This window comes from Nymphaea colorata, chromosome 8 (genome assembly GCF_008831285.2).
Source record: "Nymphaea colorata isolate Beijing-Zhang1983 chromosome 8, ASM883128v2, whole genome shotgun sequence".
Taxonomy (NCBI): Eukaryota; Viridiplantae; Streptophyta; class Magnoliopsida; order Nymphaeales; family Nymphaeaceae; genus Nymphaea; species Nymphaea colorata.
Genome location: NC_045145.1, coordinates 7,242,375 through 7,263,310, shown reverse-complemented (window position 1 = coordinate 7,263,310; position 20,936 = coordinate 7,242,375). Strand labels below are relative to the sequence as shown.

The 20,936-nt window shown below is 36.9% G+C and overlaps 1 protein-coding gene across 3 annotated transcripts; it reads left to right on the top strand.

The window, feature by feature from the left end:
* The first annotated feature begins 840 nt into the window (after window positions 1–840).
* LOC116258579 (protein RRC1-like) lies at window positions 841–19,919 on the top strand. Of its 3 annotated transcripts, none has more exons than XM_031635777.2 (18): window positions 841–1,020; window positions 1,119–1,205; window positions 1,340–1,475; window positions 1,649–1,694; window positions 7,058–7,139; window positions 9,382–9,531; window positions 10,836–10,955; window positions 11,090–11,255; window positions 11,881–11,993; window positions 12,169–12,240; window positions 15,930–16,151; window positions 16,309–16,367; window positions 16,569–16,653; window positions 16,790–16,927; window positions 17,094–17,318; window positions 17,400–18,220; window positions 18,449–18,639; window positions 19,168–19,919. In XM_031635777.2, the coding sequence occupies exons 2-18, from the start codon at window positions 1,131–1,133 to the stop codon at window positions 19,446–19,448; spliced, it is 2,982 nt and encodes a 993-aa protein (XP_031491637.1). In that variant the 5' UTR covers window positions 841–1,020; window positions 1,119–1,130; the 3' UTR covers window positions 19,449–19,919. The 3 variants fall into 3 exon arrangements, with proteins under 3 accessions (XP_031491637.1, XP_031491638.1, XP_031491636.1); XM_031635778.2 differs by having other exon boundaries at window positions 842–1,020; window positions 7,058–7,127; window positions 17,400–18,226; XM_031635776.2 differs by having other exon boundaries at window positions 842–1,020; window positions 17,400–18,226.
* The last annotated feature ends 1,017 nt before the right edge of the window (window positions 19,920–20,936 follow it).

Sequence of the window (20,936 nt, the reverse complement as noted above, 5' to 3'; positions counted from 1 at the left end):
CAAAGAATACCATTGTCAATGAAAACATGAAATAGTGTGGCGGATTGGACGGCGTGTCTGTTCTGTCATACAATCAAACTACCTCTTAGCAATATGAAAAATTTTCTTTTACCTGGAAATTAAGGCAAAATGGCACGTTGGTACATTTTTTATGTCATATAACGTTTTATGGCATCTTGTGGACGAGGTAGTATTTCAAATAATAATTTCTTAACCAAGCATGTCGATGTAAATTTTCTAAGATCAGATTGTCTTTTATAAAACACCCTAAAATCCAGCAAATATTTTGTAATTTTTCAGAACCTTCTAGAATTTCCATAAATTACATTTTTCTGAAGATAATTGCTCATTGAACCACCATTCCGAGGGCGAACAAATAAGATTAAAATTTTATCTTTAATGTACCTTTTTTACAAAGAAGCGAAATGCAACTAAAGAAATTACTAAAACCTTTTGCACAAAAAAATATGTACGGCTTTCCAAAATAATATAGTTTTAGATCTGACTTCCTTTTCATTTCGGAAGAAGGCTGTAACGAGGGCCGTCAAATGCCCTTAAGAAGTAAGAACTATGGAGGGTTCCACAAGAAAAAAACACATTTATTAATACGTAATCGGATTGGATTTTGATCCAAACTAAAACAAACGCGATCTAAATAAAATAGTTACTGGAACAGCTTAGTAAATAAGGTGTTGTTTGGAAATTGGAATCCACAATTGATCCAGATCAGATAGTACTTGGATCTGTATCGGGTATCTAACTATATCCGATCCTTTTATCACTAGACTGAGGCCCCCATATACACACTGGGATTTTGGGATTTCGAGAAATCGTAAAAACTAGACATTTTCCCTTCCGCAAGGACGTCGAGGAAGATTTCCCAAACTCCTGATAAAAACCCTCCATCCATCGGCCGACCTGCTCTCTCTCTCTCTCTCTCTCTCTCTCTCTCTCTATGCGCTGGTAATCCTTTGTCGTTCTCTTCATCACTGGTCCGGTTTGGACGTTCTGCCCTAACAGGTCTCTCTCTCTCTCTCTCTCTCTCTCTCTCTCTCTCTCCTGGATCGGATATTTGTGATTTTGCTATATTCATGGTTTCTTTGTTGTGGGCTTTGTAGAACAGAACCGAGATGACATCATTCTCAGTTACCCGAAAGAAGACACCGTTCCAGAAGCACAGAGAGGAGGAAGAGGCTAAGAAAAAGGTGCTTTCTTTCAGTTCTCCTTTTCTCTACGCATTTATCTCATCCATCGTTAAAAATTTCCGTTCCTTCACTTCCTTTTTGGGGAGGGTTAGTTGCATTCGGAGTGTTTTATTTTTCATTATTAATGGCTTCAGAGAGCGGAAGATGAAACAGCTCGCTTGTATGAGGAATTCGTGGAGTCATTTAAAGGGGGGAATACACCTGGTGAGAAAACCTTTGTTAGGGGTGGGACCATCAACCCCAATGAACGAGTGAAGAATGATCATGAAGGTGTGTAACTGTGTTATGGTCGTATTTCTTTCTTTCTTTACTTTCCGATTTTGAATTTTATAATTCATATTTCCTGCAAAATCTTTTGGATGCAAATGTGTATGCGGTTTTTATTCAATTTGTTATTGCACATTAATAAAAGCATGGACCTTCTATTCATTCAAAAATCGCAGGTGGGAATTCCAAAGATGGGGTATCTGTTCCAAAGAAGGGAACTAGGTAAATTAATATGCTTAATTTGTTTGAAGATGGAATCTTGGTGTTTGCCACGAGTCCATGTTTAGATGGAGCAGTTTTACCATCATTAATATTAGATGACAGTTACAGTATTTCTTTGTTTATTGCTCCTGATGTTGCTGTAGACAAGATCATGTTCAAATCGTACTTTTATATAAATCATGTCAGAGTTGTTGTGGAGAACAACAGAGGTCGGAAGTCTGTAATCTGTGACAGAAATACTAGTTTCAGCTTATTTTGACATCTTTTTCTTGAAATTCTACATAAGAGCTGTTAGAGGTCCTTTATTGTTGCTTATATATTCTAATGCTCATCTGTTTTTCTGGTTTGCATTCTTAACGTTTTGGAATCTGATCTTTCTTTGTTTAGTGGAAACTTCTCCCTAATATTTAACATTAAAAGTTGTCAACATCATTTTGGTCTACGAATTCTGATAAGTCTAAATAAACGGATATAAGTTAAGAATACCATGACAATATATGTGACTGCAAAAAAAATTTGGTGAAGCTTTGGCTCTAGGCATCTGATTGGAGCATTCATTTTGTGATTGCTTAAATATTTCAGTGACCTACAACTATAAGTGTTGGGCATGAATATTTTCTGTTTTCTATATGATCATAGATGAATAAAGTATAAACAATAAGTAGAATGTTTGGGGTGTTGGCACAGTGCTCAGCAAAATAAACCTTTCATTTTGCTAAAAGGTAAGTTGACAAAATAAATCTTTATTTTGAGTGGTATCTATACTCCAGTTCATTATTCATCGTGCATGAAAAATTACATATTGGCCATTTGAACAATAGAAGCATTTGATAAAGAAGATGGTGAAATGTTCAAACTTCAAAGAAATTCAACATGCCAAGCTGATAACAGGGAGCAGAATCATTTGTTACTTGGCCATGAAAGGCAATTTTTTTGACACATTGCCCGTGCTTCTATTTGTATGTAGCTTTTTGACTGAAAATTCTAAGTGGATAATTTGTTTTAGCTGGAAGATCTGGCTGGACATATTTGGTGATGGTGTGAAGGTGATGATATACAATGAAACATGTATATGTAATAAAAATGATGATCTATTGGCACCATCTCTAGAAGAATGTTGTGCATTCTTGAGTTGGTTCGGAGAATATGTGGTACTTTTATGTTAACATTACAGTCATCTGGTATGACACTTTTGGTGACTAAGAAAACTGTATGATGCAATTATCGAAACAGAATTATGCTTTCTTGGATGAGGCATTTTGTCCTAGAAATGGTTGATGGTCTATAATGCATCACTTCTTAAGTTGTTAACTCAGAACTCTGCTGGTTGTGATCTGGAAATTCTGGACTGTATTCACTGGAAAGGAAGTGATTTAAACTACTTTAGCTAATACAAGAGAAATGTTTAGGCTGTCTCCTCCTCTTTGGGTTCATAGAATCGTGTTGGGTACTTTGCTTATTCATTTCAAATGCTGATACATGTGTACAACTACAGACAATAAAGATAAGGGAATTTCAGGTTTTGGGCAACAGAAAAGTGCTTTTCTATGTCAGGAAATGTGTCTAAGTTAACAGTCAAGTATAGACCTTCACTTTGGGCCCTAGAAGGATGTAAAAAAAAGCCATATTTTGTGACTTCTTCAGGGGCAGCTGGGGATCCTTTTCAGATGCCAAAACTATGCTTTTCTATATGGCAAGTTAAGTCCTGTATTGCATACTTCCTTCATAAGTTTCCTTGCTTTATGCTCTAGAAGATTACAAAAAGAATTAAGAAAACTGTGGCTTCATTCATGATAGTGTTTGAAACTTTTCTGATGCCAGGTCACATCTTATCCTATTGCCAAGAGCAGGACTTGGTGAATGAAGTCATAAAATTTCATGATGTTAGATTGTTCATTTTTCTGCCTAGCTGCTTTTCTAATAGTTAAATTCATGATTGGATGCTAGACCTTGTAGGTTAGCAAAGGGGGATTTTCCGGAAGAATTTTGAGGGTGGCTTTTAGCTGCATGTAGGGTATGTTAGCATCAGCTTTTTGGTGGAAGGATTGTGCTGTTACATAGCCATTGTTGCCTTAGACTCCCTGAATGGTTGTTTCCCAATTTGTGTTATTTAGCTCATCTAAAATCCTCCACGGGAGCTGATTGTTAGCTGGTTCATTGTGGGCTTCGGTATGTTGAGCTTTAGAGTGGATCTTTCAGAGGCTGCATATTGATACACTGGGAAGGATGTACTAAACTGGCTATGAACTTTGAGTTGTTCAGTGATTTTTATTGTGCCATTGGCACAGCCCTTTCCGTGGGTAAAAAGGGGAATGAAGGGGGTGTATGGGGGTAGGAGGAGAGAAAGTATTATGAATAGAAGATTTTATGACTGATATCTTTAGACTGCTCCAAGTGTAAAAGGGAATCAAAACTATTTTTTGAGGCTTACTTTATGATGAGGCATCCATTTGTTCTGGAATTGCTTCTGATTGAGTTCCAGTATGTCAGGCTTGGGTCAGTCACAATTCCGAATGTAGCTGTCAGCCATATCCTGTTTGGCAATATTTTGAACTGATTAGACATACATAACCTGATATACCATATTTGTTCTAAGACCATTGGTTATCATGCATGTTAGTTTTTTCTTATAGAAAACCTAGATCTCTAGCGGCTTGATGTCATTCTTTATGATTGACCCAAACAGTTCCATTGCAACTTGTTCATGGCCTGATTTGGACCAGAGCTATTCAGACATGAGTCAGCACTTGAAGCGCCATAAACAGGAAAATAGTCTGCATGTGGACCTACCTGGAGTCCTGGACCTATCTTTTGCATGTGAATGCTAGTATAACTTTGATACTCCAATTCACTTATGCCTGTTCTAATAATGTCATGTCCTTGTAATCAGATACTTATAATAGCCTACAGCATATAACACATTATCATTTTTCTTTTCTAAATTTAATTGTTGGTTAGTTTTGATTATTTTTTTTTTCATTTTTACCTTTCTTTCTTTTGGCTTTAAAAAAGTGGTTGTATTGTGCTTCTGGATAAGTCATAACTTCTAAAGAGCCAAGATCTACAAAGTCATTCATTCCAAAACATCAAAGTTCCTCGACTCCTCAGGTATCTGTTGTATACAATAGTTGTAATATGAGAAAAAGTCCAACATATTAGACTTCCATCAAGTGATATTGTGGCAATGTTTTATAACTTCAAGCAATGTGTTGTCTAGGCAAGGCAACATCTCTGTCTATTTCCTACATGTCCATGGAGTTCCATGGAGTTCTTAGAAAAAACATCCAATTTCTCGGATACATTATGCTTAGAGGCCATGAAATTTGAAAGGGTAGATCCATTTGGTTAGAAAGATAATATCTTGCAATCTTTTCAACATGAATTGCATTAGGTGTGAGAACAAGGGTCAATAATTTTGAATCCTTTAGATTATAACCTTTCACCTTTTCTGGGCCAGATTCACATAGGTACCGGTACGGTTTCAGACTTGGCAACTTTAGAAAATGTGGGTACCGGGTACGACAATATATATATATATATATATATATATATATATATATATATGAAAAATAAACATTTAAATAAACAAGTGATATAAATAAAAACATTACTTCTTAATGAACAATAACCCTAGAAACAGAACGAAAATTGTGTTGAAAATAAATAAAATGAAGTAAAAATTAAGCAGTTTTCATCTAAAAAGTACCCAACAGTATCCAACATACCCACATTGGATACCGGTTCGGTGACACGGGTATGTGGACCTTCATGAAGTACCCATGTTCATGGGCTCTCAATGGTCCACTTAACTTGGACAAAAACTCAAGTTGCATTTATCTTTACCATATTCACATGCCTTTGAATAATTTTTCCTGGCCTCTATCCATCTGCCTGGTTATTTATCATGCAGATTATGGATCGTACTATCCCTCTTCAGATTCTTCAATCTTTACTTTGTTACATCAGTTGGATTCATAACCATAGAAAACACATTTTTTTTTTAAAAAGTGCTAAATAAAATAGCCGTTTAAAACTAAAAAATGCTCTTTTTTTTCAAAAAAACGTTAAAATGAAAAAAAAACGTATTTCTTTCGCTTTTTTTTCGTTTTATTCATTTTTCCCATGCTTTGTTAATGCCAAACTGTTTTCGTTTTCATTTTCTAATTTTTATTTGTTGCAAATATACTTATTGTTTGATGTTTATATTATTAGTTCTCACTTATTTTATTTTCCCCTCACTTTTAGTTTTTAAAATTTTTAAAAATTTGCCATATTTTTTTCCATATTTTTCCGTTTTTTTCAAGCTCGCCATATTATACCCGAGAAAAACCTGCTGTTTAAAACACGAGGAAGTTTTTTGTGACTATGGTTGGAGTCTTGGATTCATTTAGTCAATGGGCTGCTTTGATTTCTGCACATGTTACTGAAATATTCTGCAATTTCTTGTTTCTTGTTCAAGGCTAAAACTATTTCTGACTATGTACATTTTACTACAACATAATGACTATAGAACTTGAAGGTTGATTTATTTGGACTGAAAGGTTTATCAATATCAACTTTTCCTATATATAAGGATGAGGGATCAGTCTCCGATGTGCCTCGATATGCATTTTCTTGAGAATGGTTGACCTTGTTGGTGGGATTGATTTACTAAGGCAGGTGTTCTTGAATTATTGATATCTAGAAAAAGAGTGGTAAAAACTGTGGTATATATGGTGGAAAGTGGACCAGAAAAATGTTTGAAGACTTCTTTGTGGTCATGCATGGTCTATTCAGCTTCAGTCCATATTATTTATAACCTATTGCTGAAAGCCTGGATTGAGCTCTCAGTCTTCATGTTTAAGTCTCAGACCCTTTTATTTCTTTAAGATATGCATATCTTTTCATCTGGTTTCTTTTTATGTCTGATGGAAATTGCTTTCTGGACAACGAGTATGCATTTTTCAATGGAAGCTATGCTTTACATCCCAAAAAAATTCATCAGTCATTCATCATTGTCATCAAGCTTCACTTCCAAAAAGAAAAAGTGGCCGGTTGTTCATTTTGCCATTGCAAGCATGAAAGACAAGGGGTTGGACTGTAGCTATTCTGCTCACTAACTAAGGTTTCATTACATTTTTAGTTGTTTATCTTTGTTGTGCATTCTTGTCTCCTGATATCTCCTTCAATGTACTGCAGAATCTTTTTTGTGCAATGAAATTCTTTAGTTATCTCAATACAATAATTGGTAGTTCTGTTGTGCTTTTAATTTTACGGTGGAGAAACTACTGCACCCTATGTAAAACAGAGTTCTTTATTTCTTTTTTCGTGTGTATCATTCATTAGTTTCATTTGCTTCTCTTTTTTATTTGCTTTTTTTGCAGATACGTGCCTTCTTTTGTCCCTGTTGGTTTGGCTGATTCACTCAGTAAAGGAAAAGAACAAGAGAAGAAGGTTTATTATCATGTTAGATTTCAGTTTTTTCTTTCATGAGCTTTCTATGATTCTCTGGTTAGCAGTCAGTGTTTAAATTTGATTTGGGTGGATGAGTAACCTTAGTAATCTGAAACCTAAATGATGACATCTTACTGTAAACAAAATTTTCAGTGTGAGTCTTCAATTGGTAATTGCTTCAGTGAACGGGAAGACTATGAAAATCTGCAACAGATGAGTGAAAGTGCCATAAACAGAATCGATTTTAAGATTTGTTACTTCACTGAATCATTAGTGAACTTGAATTAGATAATCGAGGATACTAGTTTTTCTGCTGGGGGAGACAAGCTTCAAGAACGTTTTGGTTCTTGACTTGTAGCTTTTTGTTCTTTTGGCCATCAAGGGGGTCTGTAGTATCCAAACCTAAGCTATCTTGATGCTGCAGACATTTTAATGCTCCTGAAGATCCTCACCCCTTGAACAAACGTCTGAAATCTACTGCTTAGAATGGGTATTTGCAGGGAGCACACAAATGAGTTCCACTTGGCACTGAGTTGGAAGCTAAAGTGGCATGCCCTGAGTGGTCAGAGCCAGGATCCATGGTGAGTTGTCAACTTGCATTTGCTTTTGGCATGTGTGCTCTTGCCGTGGGTTGAGGTTAGGCGGGAGAGAACGTGTGCTCTTCCCTGTACCATGTCGATGGCATGGAGCTGGCACTGGGCTGTCCTGAACTGATGATGAGTGGGCATGAGGTTGGCCAAGTGATTGGCCATGGCTGAGCCTGGCCAGCTAACATAGAATGCTGCAAGCATGCTAGCCGAGTGTCATTTGGAAATGGCTGGCTGTAGTTTTCGGTGGCCGAGACCGGTCCTTGAGCTCCCAGGCTTTGGTTACGTCATCAAGATCTGAATTGATGGAGGTCAAGGATTAGGAAGGGCTCGGGTCCTCGCATGAGCTTGAATGAATCTCCTCCAAGTGTGCATTAGCTAGCCTATCTCGAGGCTTGAGTGGGCGATTGCCGGATGTGGCTGTTGTTGGTCGGGCCATGGGGTGGTGATTGGTGAGAGGAATGTGGGCTGCATCACCAAGATTGGTTATAAAAAAAAAGCTTACTCATGTTTTGTGTCTCACTAGTCTTATCTTTCTTGTGCATTACTTACTTGGCAATTCCATGGTACTTGTATGAAAGCCTGAATCTTGTCTCACAAGAGATCTAGTACATTCATTTGTCGAACAGGTTCTTTTGATTTGCATGAGGTCATTAATTCACAACAAAGCTTAAATGAAACTTATTTTTGCTATATTACTTGATTGATTCATTGCCAGGTTCTCCCCAGCTTCCTTTGGCATGCTAATTTGTAAACAAATTTTGATATTTTGAGAATCTAGAAGTTGTCTTTTCCTCATCGATGCATGTTTTATTTCCTTGCCGTTGTGTTCTCTTAGAACTTCGCATAAGGGGCAGCTATCTTTAGTCACTCAATGAATGACTCTTATTTCTCATACCACATGTGACATGACATTAGCTTGTTTCCACTTTATACCTTGTCTCCTGTGCTAACTTCACGTGCTCTGTTGCATAGAGAAATTACACCCGGTAGTTTTATGTCTATTCTATGAGGCTACTAATTTATTCACAACTGTGTAAATTGATAGAATATTTATCATGAACACCACCTGTTGTTCCACTAACTTTTTAAGGCCTTTAGACGTGAAACATTCTATCATACTTTCATATCCTATTCCATGTACGAATGTTGTTATTTGTAAGCAGTATGCATCACAGTAAATCATCCATGAGACATTTCATTGTATTTCTCAGCTTGCCTCTTCCAATGTTCAAAGTTTCAATTCAGTAGCTGTTGCTAGAATTGAAAAAGAAAGGAAACGTGATGATCGTAGCCAACAATTAATAAATTATACATTTGGTGATCAGTCTAGACTCTAAACAGTAGTGCTGTTTAACAAAGAATGGTTTTTTGTTCCTTTATTATTACTTATAGGGTTGATTGAAACATTGTCGTATATCTGCATTTATTTTTGACCTTGAGAAGGTTCTGAAGTGTTCACATAGTCTCGATTTTCATCTTGTACGTCCTTCACAAATTTCCTCACCTTGCTTGTATGATTTTCTTTTGAAATTTTTAGATCCTCGTGAACTTCCATTAGCTGCTAGATATATTATCTATAAGATTTTCTAGTTGTGTCTATCAGGCATGACAAATATGGGCCCTTTACAACTTTTTGCTTCTCATGGTTGTGCTTTTGCTCGCAGAAAGAGGAGAAACCAAGGGAGAAAGAGAAAGGAAAAATGCGGAACATAGATAATTTTATGGAGGAATTGAAGATGGAGCAAGAGATGAGGGAGAAACGAAATCAAGAACGTGAACAATGGCGTGACGGACGTCAAAGTGACATTTCTGCTGTAAGCAGCTATAGGGTTTAATAATACACATTATTGAAGTCTAGTTTTAGACTTAGATCTGCAGCTTGAGCTGGGACTGACTGTTGAGTTTCAGCTTACTGCTGAGAGCCTTGTTTGGGCTTTGGAGCTGACACTGAGCCTGGACCATATTGGTCAAGCTCAATTGAGTCAAACTTGAGCCCTGATAATTTAGTTCAACTGTATGTGTTTAGAGAAAATGAGAAGTGTTTGGTCTTCAAATCAGCTCCTTTGTTGGCTCAAGCTTAGCTCATTGTAACTAGTGTTCTGATTGTGCTTGCCTTTAGCATGCTCAGTTGACCTTCCACAAGCAGCTAGACTGATGTGTATCCTTGATTCTTCTTGATGCTTTCATGCTGCATTCTTTTTTGGTCATATATTCCTCCTAGTTCTTGTCATAATTTATCCGTTACTGGATTCTGCTGTAGCTTATTTCTGTTGAGGGATCTTTGGAAAGGGTATCTGTTGCCATCAGTTCATACTCGTCCTTGCATCAAAAAATCTTTTTCTTTCAATGATGTTTTTATTATCTAAAGGCATACCGGTTAGTCATGTGTGCACATATATACACATGTTTGTTTAGTTATTTACATTTACACAATTTGTGCACGCACATGGTAGACCATGTGCTAGCTTGTCATCATGCTTCAGAAGTTACTTTTTAGTTATAAATGTTGGCGATGTCATAAATTTGTAATTGGAAATTAATACGGGATGTCTACGGCTGCAAAATAAATGTTTAATGTTGATATGCTAAGTTGCTAACGACACTGTTTTGACATAATTTACATCAATAGATCTATTTTATTCTTTTACATGCAATGAAATCATCTTACACTTTGAAAATCGCAAACATAGATAGTAGAAGTGTAGAACTGTCACTCTTTCATAACATTGTTTTAACTGAATAAGGTTACTGTTGGGGTATTCTTTAGGAAGGTAATCGAACTTTATAGGTAAGCCTCATCCCTTTTCTCTGCTATCGATGAAACTGAAAGAGGAAAATGCTATCTAATGATCAACGTATTGACTCACTTCAGCGATTCTCTCTCTCTCTCTCCCCCCTGTCTTCATCATTTCATATCTGTGAATGTCTTTTCCTGTTCTTTTCTCTAAAATTGATACTTGTTCTGAAATCTGCCAATAATTCCCAATGCAATATATGCATTCAATTAATCCATTCGATGTTCTTTTATTATTTACTTATTACCATTTTATTATTTACTTATTACCATTTTTGAAAGACCTCTTATTTTGCAATATCTTGCAACTGTTGATTTTCACAGCCAATTAGCCGTTTCGATGAACTGCCTGATGAATTTGATCCGTCTGGGAAGTTTCCTGGCTCGTTTGATGATGGGGACCCACAAACAACAAATCTATATGTTGGAAACCTGTCACCGAAGGTAATTGAGTACTTAATTTCAGGGGGTTAATCCTATAAAAAGTGGGGATTTTTTATGTTTCCTTTTTAATCCAATCATAGAGATGTTTAAATTTTCCTTTTATTCCCGCATGGTGATGACTTGTATCATTTTAGGTGGATGAGAATTTCCTTCTACGGACATTTGGTAGGTTTGGCCCTATTGCTAGTGTCAAGATAATGTGGCCTCGGACAGAGGAAGAAAGGAGGCGTCAGCGAAACTGTGGATTTGTTGCTTTCATGAATAGAGCCGATGGCCAAGCTGCCAAAGATGAGATGCAAGGTGCCAATCTTTTCTAGCCTTTTCAAATATTGGCCTCATCTTCATGAACAACTTTTATCATTTGATTTAGGGCAACTTGAAAATGCATCTATTCCAACATTTTGACCAGTCACTAGAAGTACATTTCATATTTTTAGTTACAAAGTTCTTTGCATTACTGAAGTAATTTCTGGTTGATCTTCCTGTGGGTTTTTTTGTAAATTAGTTAAAATCATGGACGAGGAAAAGCTTCTTTTAAAAAGTATTTGTTCCAGTTTCTTTTATGCATATGATTTATATTTGGTCATCATATGTACAGTAGGATAGAGATTTGATCTTGTAATTGCAATCCCAATCTTTTGCCTTTTTCCTACTTCATTCTTCCTGTTTGGTTTATGGATCTGTCTGTTTGTGCATGGGTATGCAAATTTTACAACATATATTAGTGTTGAAGTATCTTTTTGTCTTCCTCTTTTGATCTTGTAACTTTTGTGTCTATTTGGATAAATTTCAATGTCGGTGCAATGACAGATACATTTTGCAATATCTACCTTCTTATTTGTGTAATTCTTTGATGGATCAATTGCCTACTAACATGAGTTGTATATTTGTTTTATGACATTCTTCAATGTTTTTGTTGGTCCAGGAGTAGTGGTGTACGAGTATGAATTGAAGATAGGGTGGGGGAAGTCTGTGTCATTGCCAGCACAAGCACTGCCTGCTCCCCCACCTGGACACATGGCTATCAGAAGCAAAGAGGTTTGTAAATCTTTTGTGCTACTGAAAGGATGTGTTTTTGGAATCAATGAAAATTAGGACAGGATTTGGGGCACTTTCTTTGCTCATATTTTTTTCTTATATCAGTCAGCTGTGATGCATTAAAATAGTTAAAACTCTTTTCTTACAGTTGTATGTTTTATTACATTTTGGACAGGGCGGCACTGTGATATTGTCAGGTCCTGAAGGTCCCCCAGTAACTTCTGTCGCAAACCAAAACTCAGAGTTGGTATGATGATCATCCCTTGTCACAATGAGTAGTGGAAGTCTTCCTTTGATTATCTCGCTGTTATCATACATTTTTTATGCCAAGGACTTTGATAACTAGTGCAGTTGGATGCTGCTTCATATTGCAAATGTTCTTCACTTCTGGAGGATTTCCAAAATTTCTAACAAATTTGAATAAAATACATCTGTCACCCATCAGGAGCCTTAACTGAAATTATGGAGTTATCATTCTTACATAGTGGGAGGGGGATTTTGCGGTTTCATGGATGGGGTGGAGGCCTAAACTTGGCATCTATTTCGTGCGGAGACATGGCGGCTCAGTGGATTTGAAATAGAAGTTCCTTGTGTTGTTTCATGCACATGTTGTCAAGGCGCCCAGGCAAGCACCTAGCGCTAGGAAAAAAAGGCGACCAATTTTTTATTTTTATTTTTTTAGTTATGTTAACATGTCAAGTTATTTGATTAACTATTACTAATATTTGAAATGTGAAAATAGTAATATAACAAGCATAATCAACTTGAACGATAAAAAAGTTAATTGTTTACTTAATTTAATATGCAAAATTAATAGATGAAGTTTAACGTTACTCATTAATGTAATCTAATACAAGAAAGAAAAGAAACTAAATCTAATCTCTAGAAGAAGGAATGTAAATCCACAAGAAGGCTTTAATCCATCTGTACTTAAAGAAAGACATAATATAATAAAAAAACTAACAGTACATAATAGTATACGTGTCGCATATATCACGATATTTTCAAACATATCGCGATATAAACGTTAAAAAAGAGGAAAACGAAAAAAAAGCCAAAAAATCGCAATATTTTGAAAATATCGATAAAAAATATTTATCGCGATAAAATCACATTTTTTCGCCACTGAATTTCTGTGCTGTTTATATATTGTGCACGGTTTTAAATTTTTAATTCATAAAAACCGCATCTGATGATTTTTTTTTCTAGAGGAGGGTATAACGTGTTAAAAGTAAACAAAGGGTATTTTTGAACTGAAATTTCTTTGTAATGGCAAAAAGGGTACTTAACTCTTACTGAATAGGTTTTATTAACTTTACCTTTCGTGTGAGACGTGAGAGTGGAAGCTGCATTTGGCGTGTGAGCCTGTGAGGGCTTGAGGAGTGACGAGTGATAACCTTCGTCGATGGTGAGGGTTGCTGGAAAACTAGAAAAGCATTTCCATCCAACGCATCAGCCATTAGATAACCTGTGTTTTTAGTATTTATTAGAGTGCCAGTTTTCATTTTCTAATTTCCATTTCTTGCTTATCCAGTTAATTTTTTGATGCTTTTATATTAGTGTCTCATTTATTTTATTTTTACTTAATTTTACGATTAATTTTATTTTATTTTAAATTGTTGAGATTTTTCCTGATATTTTTTCGAAAAAAACAGCTTTGCCAAAAAATACTCGATAAAAACCTCACCAATAAAACCCAAGAATGATATTTGTGACAATGGTATACATTTAAGTACACAACAGTAACAATAAATATAAGTACATAATCATACTAACATGTACATATAACATGTATCACAATACTACATACTATATAATAGGCTAACAGTATATACACACAATAGATTGTTGCAATACTATATAACAGGTATAGCAGACTTTGCATAACAATATATACATATAACACATATTACAGTACATATAACAGGAATAACAAATTGTATTACAATACAATATTACAATTTAATATAATAGTATATACATATAAGTTTCATAACCGGTATAACAAATTAGCAATACATATTACATACAACTATATGGTATCATATAAGTACTTAACATAACCATACTAATGTATACACATAACAGGTATGAGGTGTCACAATATTATATAATAGACTAAGTGACTAACAGTATATACATATAACAGCATAATCAACATAACAATGCATGCAAATACATAATCAATACAAAATAAAATACATAACAATATATACTCAATTAAGAAACTTTAATTGAAAGGAAAGGTGACTTTTCACTTTCCCATAGACTAGGCATGGTCTTAGGCACCAACACATATCCCGTCGCCTAAGTGGTGGACTTAGGCGATGGGTGTGGACTCATGCTTACTCTACACCTAGGCGAGGCCTTAACAACATAGCATGCATGTGACTGAAGACAATACAGGTAGGCTCATCTAATTTGTTAATCTAATAGTGTCGTGTCCATTGGGTTTTAGTAATTATCCATTGACCTATTTTTACTAGTTATTGTAGCCATGAACGTATTGCTAGGACTATCTGTTTTGCTCCATACTTTGTTTTTGATATTAAATAATTATTTTCGTTTTAGATATGCCCTGGTTTTATCATTTATGCTGTTTTAACACTTTGTATGCTTTTTTTACATCATGGGCTGTGAAATTTTTTCTTAGGTGAAAATACTTAGGATGCCTGCAGGTCTGGAATCTAGCATCATAGACAGAGAAGAAAATCTCAAGATTACATACTTTTTTGTTCTTACTCTCTGGTCTTGAAAGAACAAACTAGTTACGTCCACAACAGCACGTCTGTGTGCTTGCACACATGCATGCTCTCTATCCTCGCGAGACCCATGCCCAAGTTCTATTAAGAAATGCTCCAATGGAAATCTGAGTTGAGAACAGAAGGTGGGGGGAGATGAAGGGAGAACGAGAGAAGCCTACCTTGCTTAACTTACAAGGGGCATTTTTCTTATTGCATTTGTAATGAATGTGGTTAGCTTAGTCTGGACTTCTAACTATATTATGATAACTTCACAAAATTACAAGCATGCACATTTAGGGTCTACAGATGGCAAAAATACCTTGATACATGAGAAGTAGGAGCAAATAAACTCCTTGTCTACAATGAAGGACTCCGTTGACTCATATAGGCACATATTTTTTTCCCTTTTCCTCCTTTGGTAGTGTTCGCTTTCTATCTGCATTATCACTCCGTAAGAAGTGATCTAGCTCCATATTCGACTACATGAATAGATCGATATGGCTAAAGTTGATAGATGTTGTGCACATGGAGGGAATTGAGGAAAAGTGGCACTTGAAATGTTATTTGTTTTATCTTGTTGATAAAAAGGTCCATTACATAGAAATGTTTATACTTGTAAGATACACCACATTAAATTGTTTTACTTGTCATATATAGTTTCTCCTTATGAAAACCCTTAACATAAAAGAGGTAGTCAAGCGATTTTGGTGTTTGAGGTGCTTCCATTACACTGCTGGCTTATTGAGGTACTCCAGCAACATTTTTGGTGTATAGAATAGCATCAGCTTGCATATATTATTTCCTTATGAGAAGCACAGTTTTGGAGTGGCAATCAAGCCAAATTTCAGTTTGATGTACTTATGTCACACTGTTTGCCTGCAAAATTGCGTTCATCGGATAAAATAAATAATTATCTCTTTGCACACTAGAGTGAGATATTTGGAGAGTTTGTGAGTATATAAAAGACTTCCATATATAAAAGACTTCCATATTGGAAGGCTGATCATTGAAGTTTTCATCGTAACATTTATATTGATACTGCACTTTTGGATAATGAAGCTACTTTATGCTTGCTCTAAGCAATTCAAATGAAACTGCATGGATTTTTCTAGATATTTTGGTTCCTTCTGTAGGTTTACCTTGGACTGCTATATCTAATGATGAAGATGCATTCTTGACATTGGGTGACTAGGTGCTTACTCCAAATATTCCCGACATTATGGTTTGTCCACCTGAAGATGATCACCTTCGAAATGTCATTGATTCCATGGCCATGTATGTGCTTGATGATGGCTGTGCTTTTGAGCAAGCTGTTATGGAGAGAGGTCGTGGCAATCCAATATTTAATTTCTTATTCGAGCTTGGATCAAAAGAGCATACGTATTACGTGTGGAGGCTTTATTCCTTTGCACAAGTGAGTGAACTTATTGCTTTCAGATGCTGTTCTTTCTGATTCTGAAAGATTTAGCAGACAGTTTTGTCTTCCTGTTAATAAAATTATCTGCTAATTAAAGATCTAGCTGTGTGTTTCTGAAGAGGATATGTATTTATAATTATCTGTTTAAATTCAGGGGGATACTCTCCAGCGGTGGAGGACAGAGCCTTTCATCATGATCACAGGAAGTGGGCGGTAAGATGAGCATGCTGATTCTGATTGGCACTTGAAGGCACTAAATGTGGCTGTTGTGGTTGAATAATAGCTATTACTTGACCTTTTTTTTATTATTATTACCCAGATGAGTAGAATATTCTTAGGTTGATATGTGCTGACAGGTTTCTACTTTCATCTTCATATGTATGATGGTGGTTTTTTTCTGTTGTGTTTGTTTAGGTGGATGCCTCCGCCTCTGCCACCTAGTAGAAGTCCAGAACATGAAAAAGACTCAACAGCCACCTATGCAGCTGGCAAGAGTCGGGTAAGTGGTTAGAGGTTTTAGCTATATGGCATTTCTTTATATATAAATCGTGATATCAAAGAAAACACTTTTACTAAAGAGAAGTCACAACATGTTCTTTATGTCTTTATTTGTATGATTTTGTTTTGTTTTCTAGAGGGTAGAAACAGAACGGGCTTTGACAGATCCACAAAGGGATGAATTTGAGGATATGTTGAGGGCTCTGACACTGGAAAGGAACCAGATAAAAGAAGCAATGGGCTTTGCCCTGGACAATGCTGATGCAGCAGGAGAGGTACTTTTACTGGTTTAGACCAGATTGTCAAATTGGTGTGCATTGATTTAGGTGGACCAACTAGCCCTTGTGAATGTTCTGCTCCTCTTCTTGTTCTTTGTGTACCCTGAACATGTTATTTTTGCTAACAGAGTGCTTCACAATGCAATTTTGGCATTTGATACAGGTGGTCGAGGTTCTGACAGAATCTTTGACACTTAAGGAAACTCCTATACCAACCAAAGTTGCTAGGCTTATGCTTGTTTCCGATGTTCTGCATAATAGCAGTGCACCTGTTAGAAATGCTTCTGCATATCGTACAAAATTTGAAGCAACTTTACCTGACATAATGGAGAGTTTTAATGATCTGTACCGCAGCATCACTGGGAGGATCACTGCTGAAGCCCTCAAGGTATTTTTTCCATTATCCAGATGATGCTGCCGTTTCAAGATTAATCTATTCCATTAATTTTGTAGTTTATTGTGATTTCAGGAAAGAGTTCTGAAAGTTCTTCAAGTTTGGTCCGACTGGTTTCTTTTTTCAGACTCTTACATAAATGGGCTGCGAGCTACTTTTCTTCGGCCTGGAAACTCTGGAGTTATCCCATTTCATTCAATATGTGGGGATGCACCCGAGGTGGATCAGGAAAACAATGTTGTGGAGGATACAGCTGAGGGAGGTAAACCTAATCAAGATGCTGCCTTGGCAATGGGAAAAGGCGCAGCAATGAAGGAATTACTGAGCCTGCCACTTGCTGAACTGGAACGACGTTGTAGACATAATGGCTTATCTCTTTGTGGTGGGAGAGAGATGATGGTTGCACGATTACTTAGTCTAGAAGAAGCGGAAAAGCAAAGGGGTTATGAACGTGATGATGATGTCAGACTTGGACAAAGTTATTCATCTTCCGGTAAGCATTCAAGGGATGATGAGAGCTGGGGAGCTCACCGAGAGACTAGAACTGAAACTGGCAAATCTGAATCGGTTGGGTGGCCTAGTTATGCAGACGAGACGAGATCAAGCAATAAAACGTCAACTGTTCCTCTGACTCCTACTCTTGCTATTCCGGAGCCAGAAGTGAAAGCCTTTACGAAGAAGAAAGGTAAATCCGAGCCAGTCTTGCCTGCCTCTAAGTGGGCCAAGGAGGATGTAGGTAGCGATGACGAAGATAAGAAAGGTGGTGGAGGTCTTGGATTGAGCTACTCATCTTCAGGCAGTGAAGATGTTGGCAACATGCCTAGTGAGATCAGTGACAAAGGCACAACTGCTGAGACTAGCCGCGTAACTTATTCTGAGAGTGCAATAAATCAAGAGTATAGGTTATAACTTTTTTTCTGTTTGTTACTTCCGCAAACAAAGTTGTATATTTGATGTCATTCCGCAGGTTATATATAGTTATTGTGTGTGTGTATGTGTGTATATATATGTATGTATGCATATGTATTCAAGATTCTTCTTTTTTACGTTCTCATTGTGAGATAAGAAAGTAAAGAAGCAACAATGAAAGAGATTTTTAGACTGTCTGCCTTCCATTGTTTCAGGCAGAAGTTAAGGCGCCTGGAGGTTGCTGTTCTGGAATATCGTGAATCTCTTGAAGAGCGTGGTAGTAGGAATCCTGATGAAATTGAGAAGAAAGTGGCATCATATAGGCAACGACTGCTGTCTGAATTTGAATTGTTAGATCCACATGATGATACAGGAGGGAACAGTCAACATTCCTCCCGTTCTTCAGGTGTGCAAGCAATATGAAACCAGTCTGATTTAATATACTTTGTATTGCTTCATTGTTATGAGCGGTGCTTAAAAAAAGGCTACATCTGACACCTTTATATTGAAATTTGTAAGTGGAAAAGGTGTACTTGCATCTAGGTTTACCCTTTCACCTTACCTTTTCTTACCCTCTTCTCAGATGCTGGAATCTGGATTTCTGTTACTTGGATACTTGAAAATTGTGGGTGTTGAAGAGCTGATAGTGGAATGTGGGTTGGATTATTTTTTTTTTCCTTTGTTATTACTGCGGTAGACAAGCCCAGATGTTACCCTTTTGCCTTCATACTGTTGAAGCTTTAATGGGTCAAAGCACCTTAGGAAAGACACTACAACTCATACTGTCCTGTCTGTCAATTTTACCATGGTCAAAGAGTGCTTTCTTCCCACTTGCTTATTATAATTGGTTGATAATGCAAGTTACTTGCATATGAATTTGTTTCCAGCCATTTTGCATAAATATTTAGAGATAAACATGTTAATATTACTGCAGAGAGGAGTTCTTTAGAAAGGAAAGAGAGACGGGATGATGCTCGTGAGTCTTTGAGGAAACGGCACCGTAGTCGAAGCCGAAGTCGAAGCCGGAGTCCTCATCGTAAGTCTTTGAGTAGAGGTCGGGAAAAGGATTATGAAAATGATGCAGATCGAGAGCGTGATAGACATCGTGACAAGGACCGGCCACATCATGACCATGAAAAGAGTGGAAGCAGGGACAGGGATGATCATGATAATGGGGGTGACAAGGCCAGGGAAAGGAGTAGAAGAGGGAAGTGATAATCTCTCAGCTTGCTATTGTGCCAAGCATGGGAGCAGCCGTTTTATGTTCATTATGGGCATCTTCATTTTATCACGACCTGGTCTCTCATCTTTCTTACATCTGGATTCTTCACTATGTGAGTTGATCTGCATCAAATGGATGAAATGTCTGCTTGAAGTGCATCATTTTTACCGTGATCTTCGCGGGGGCTAATCTAATTTTGTAGCTCAAAAATTTTCAGTGTTTGTGGATGGAGGGACTAGTTTATTAATCTGTCTTCTCTAGAAGTGGTCGTGAACCATAATGAAGCACAACGTTGTTATGGATCTAAGGTTACTCTTTGGTCTGTAGTACAGATCCATTTAATCAATATGATGGCTCTATGGTCTAGCATAGAATTGTAGTCTTCTTTTACAGAACTGATCATAATTGAGGTACGTTCTTGTTGATGTAAGTTCTCTTCTTTAATGCTGATCTATTTAACCAGAGTAGTTTGCAGTGTGGTCTAGCATGGAGTTATAGTGTTCTTTATGGTGCTCATGTAGAACCGTCTCCCTCCCCCTTTTTCTCAAGTTCAACATTCTTGGGAGTGGTAGTTTTCAAAATTGTTGATGCACAATCAGCACTTGGTGGACTACCTCACAGAAAGGCAGAAACTCATTGGTAGATAGCGTATTGTACTAGGTTGATAGTCTTTCATGGCCTTATAATAAATGCTGTTTACTTTTCCTTGGGCGGTCAATAAATCATCTACTTGACTCACCAGTGGATACCAACAGTTTAAGGTGCTGGTTCCATTTTCCCTTCGACAATATTAAGAAGCTAGATGTAGTTTCTTGTTTCATTTGTCTTGTGCTGCAAAATATGTTCATAGGTGCAGCCCGGTTTTATGTTTCGATGAGAAGATAAAGTTGCCAGGATTGAATATGAAGACCGAGAGTATAAAGCTTGGAAGCAGATGCAGGACAATCAAGATGAGTTGGACAACCTCAGTCAGTCATTCCGTTAAAGATTTGCACTTTCTTGGTGTTTAATTGTGGACTTTTCTAACCGATTGAATGATTAATTTAAAGCCCATCTATTAAGTTACTGATTTCCACTATGATGGGCATGTTTGGCCTATGAAGTTCATGCCTGTCGCCTCTAAAATTTGAAGCCCAGCAGAAGGGGTTCTCTACTGATAGGAATGTACGATTCCCCAGCTTTATGCTTGACCCTTTTACCTTGCACGGGTCGCTTATTCCTCCCGACGTTGCTGCCATATAAATGCAATATAGTCCTATCTCGCCATTTTTCTATATATTTTAACATAATTAATCTTGTTCCTGATGCAAGCAAAGATTTGCAGAAACTAGGTGGCATGCCAGCTTCCATGAAATCTTGTCATGTTTTTATGATAGCTCCTACAGTAGCAACCGTATAACCTTGTCAATGACTGTCCACATGCGGGTTTCAGTTACACCAAATCTGAAGCAGGTGTCTCTTCAAAAGCCTAATGGTGTGCC

Coding starts and splice junctions, on each gene's coding strand:
- LOC116258579 (XM_031635776.2), top strand. CDS start 1,131: ATGACATCATTCTCAGTTACCCGAAAGAAGACACCGTTCCAGAAGCAC. Junction 11,256..11,880: donor TGCCAAAGATGAGATGCAAG/GTGCCAATCTTT, acceptor TTGTTGGTCCAG/GAGTAGTGGTGTACGAGTAT. Junction 17,319..17,399: donor TCACTGCTGAAGCCCTCAAG/GTATTTTTTCCA, acceptor TTGTGATTTCAG/GAAAGAGTTCTGAAAGTTCT.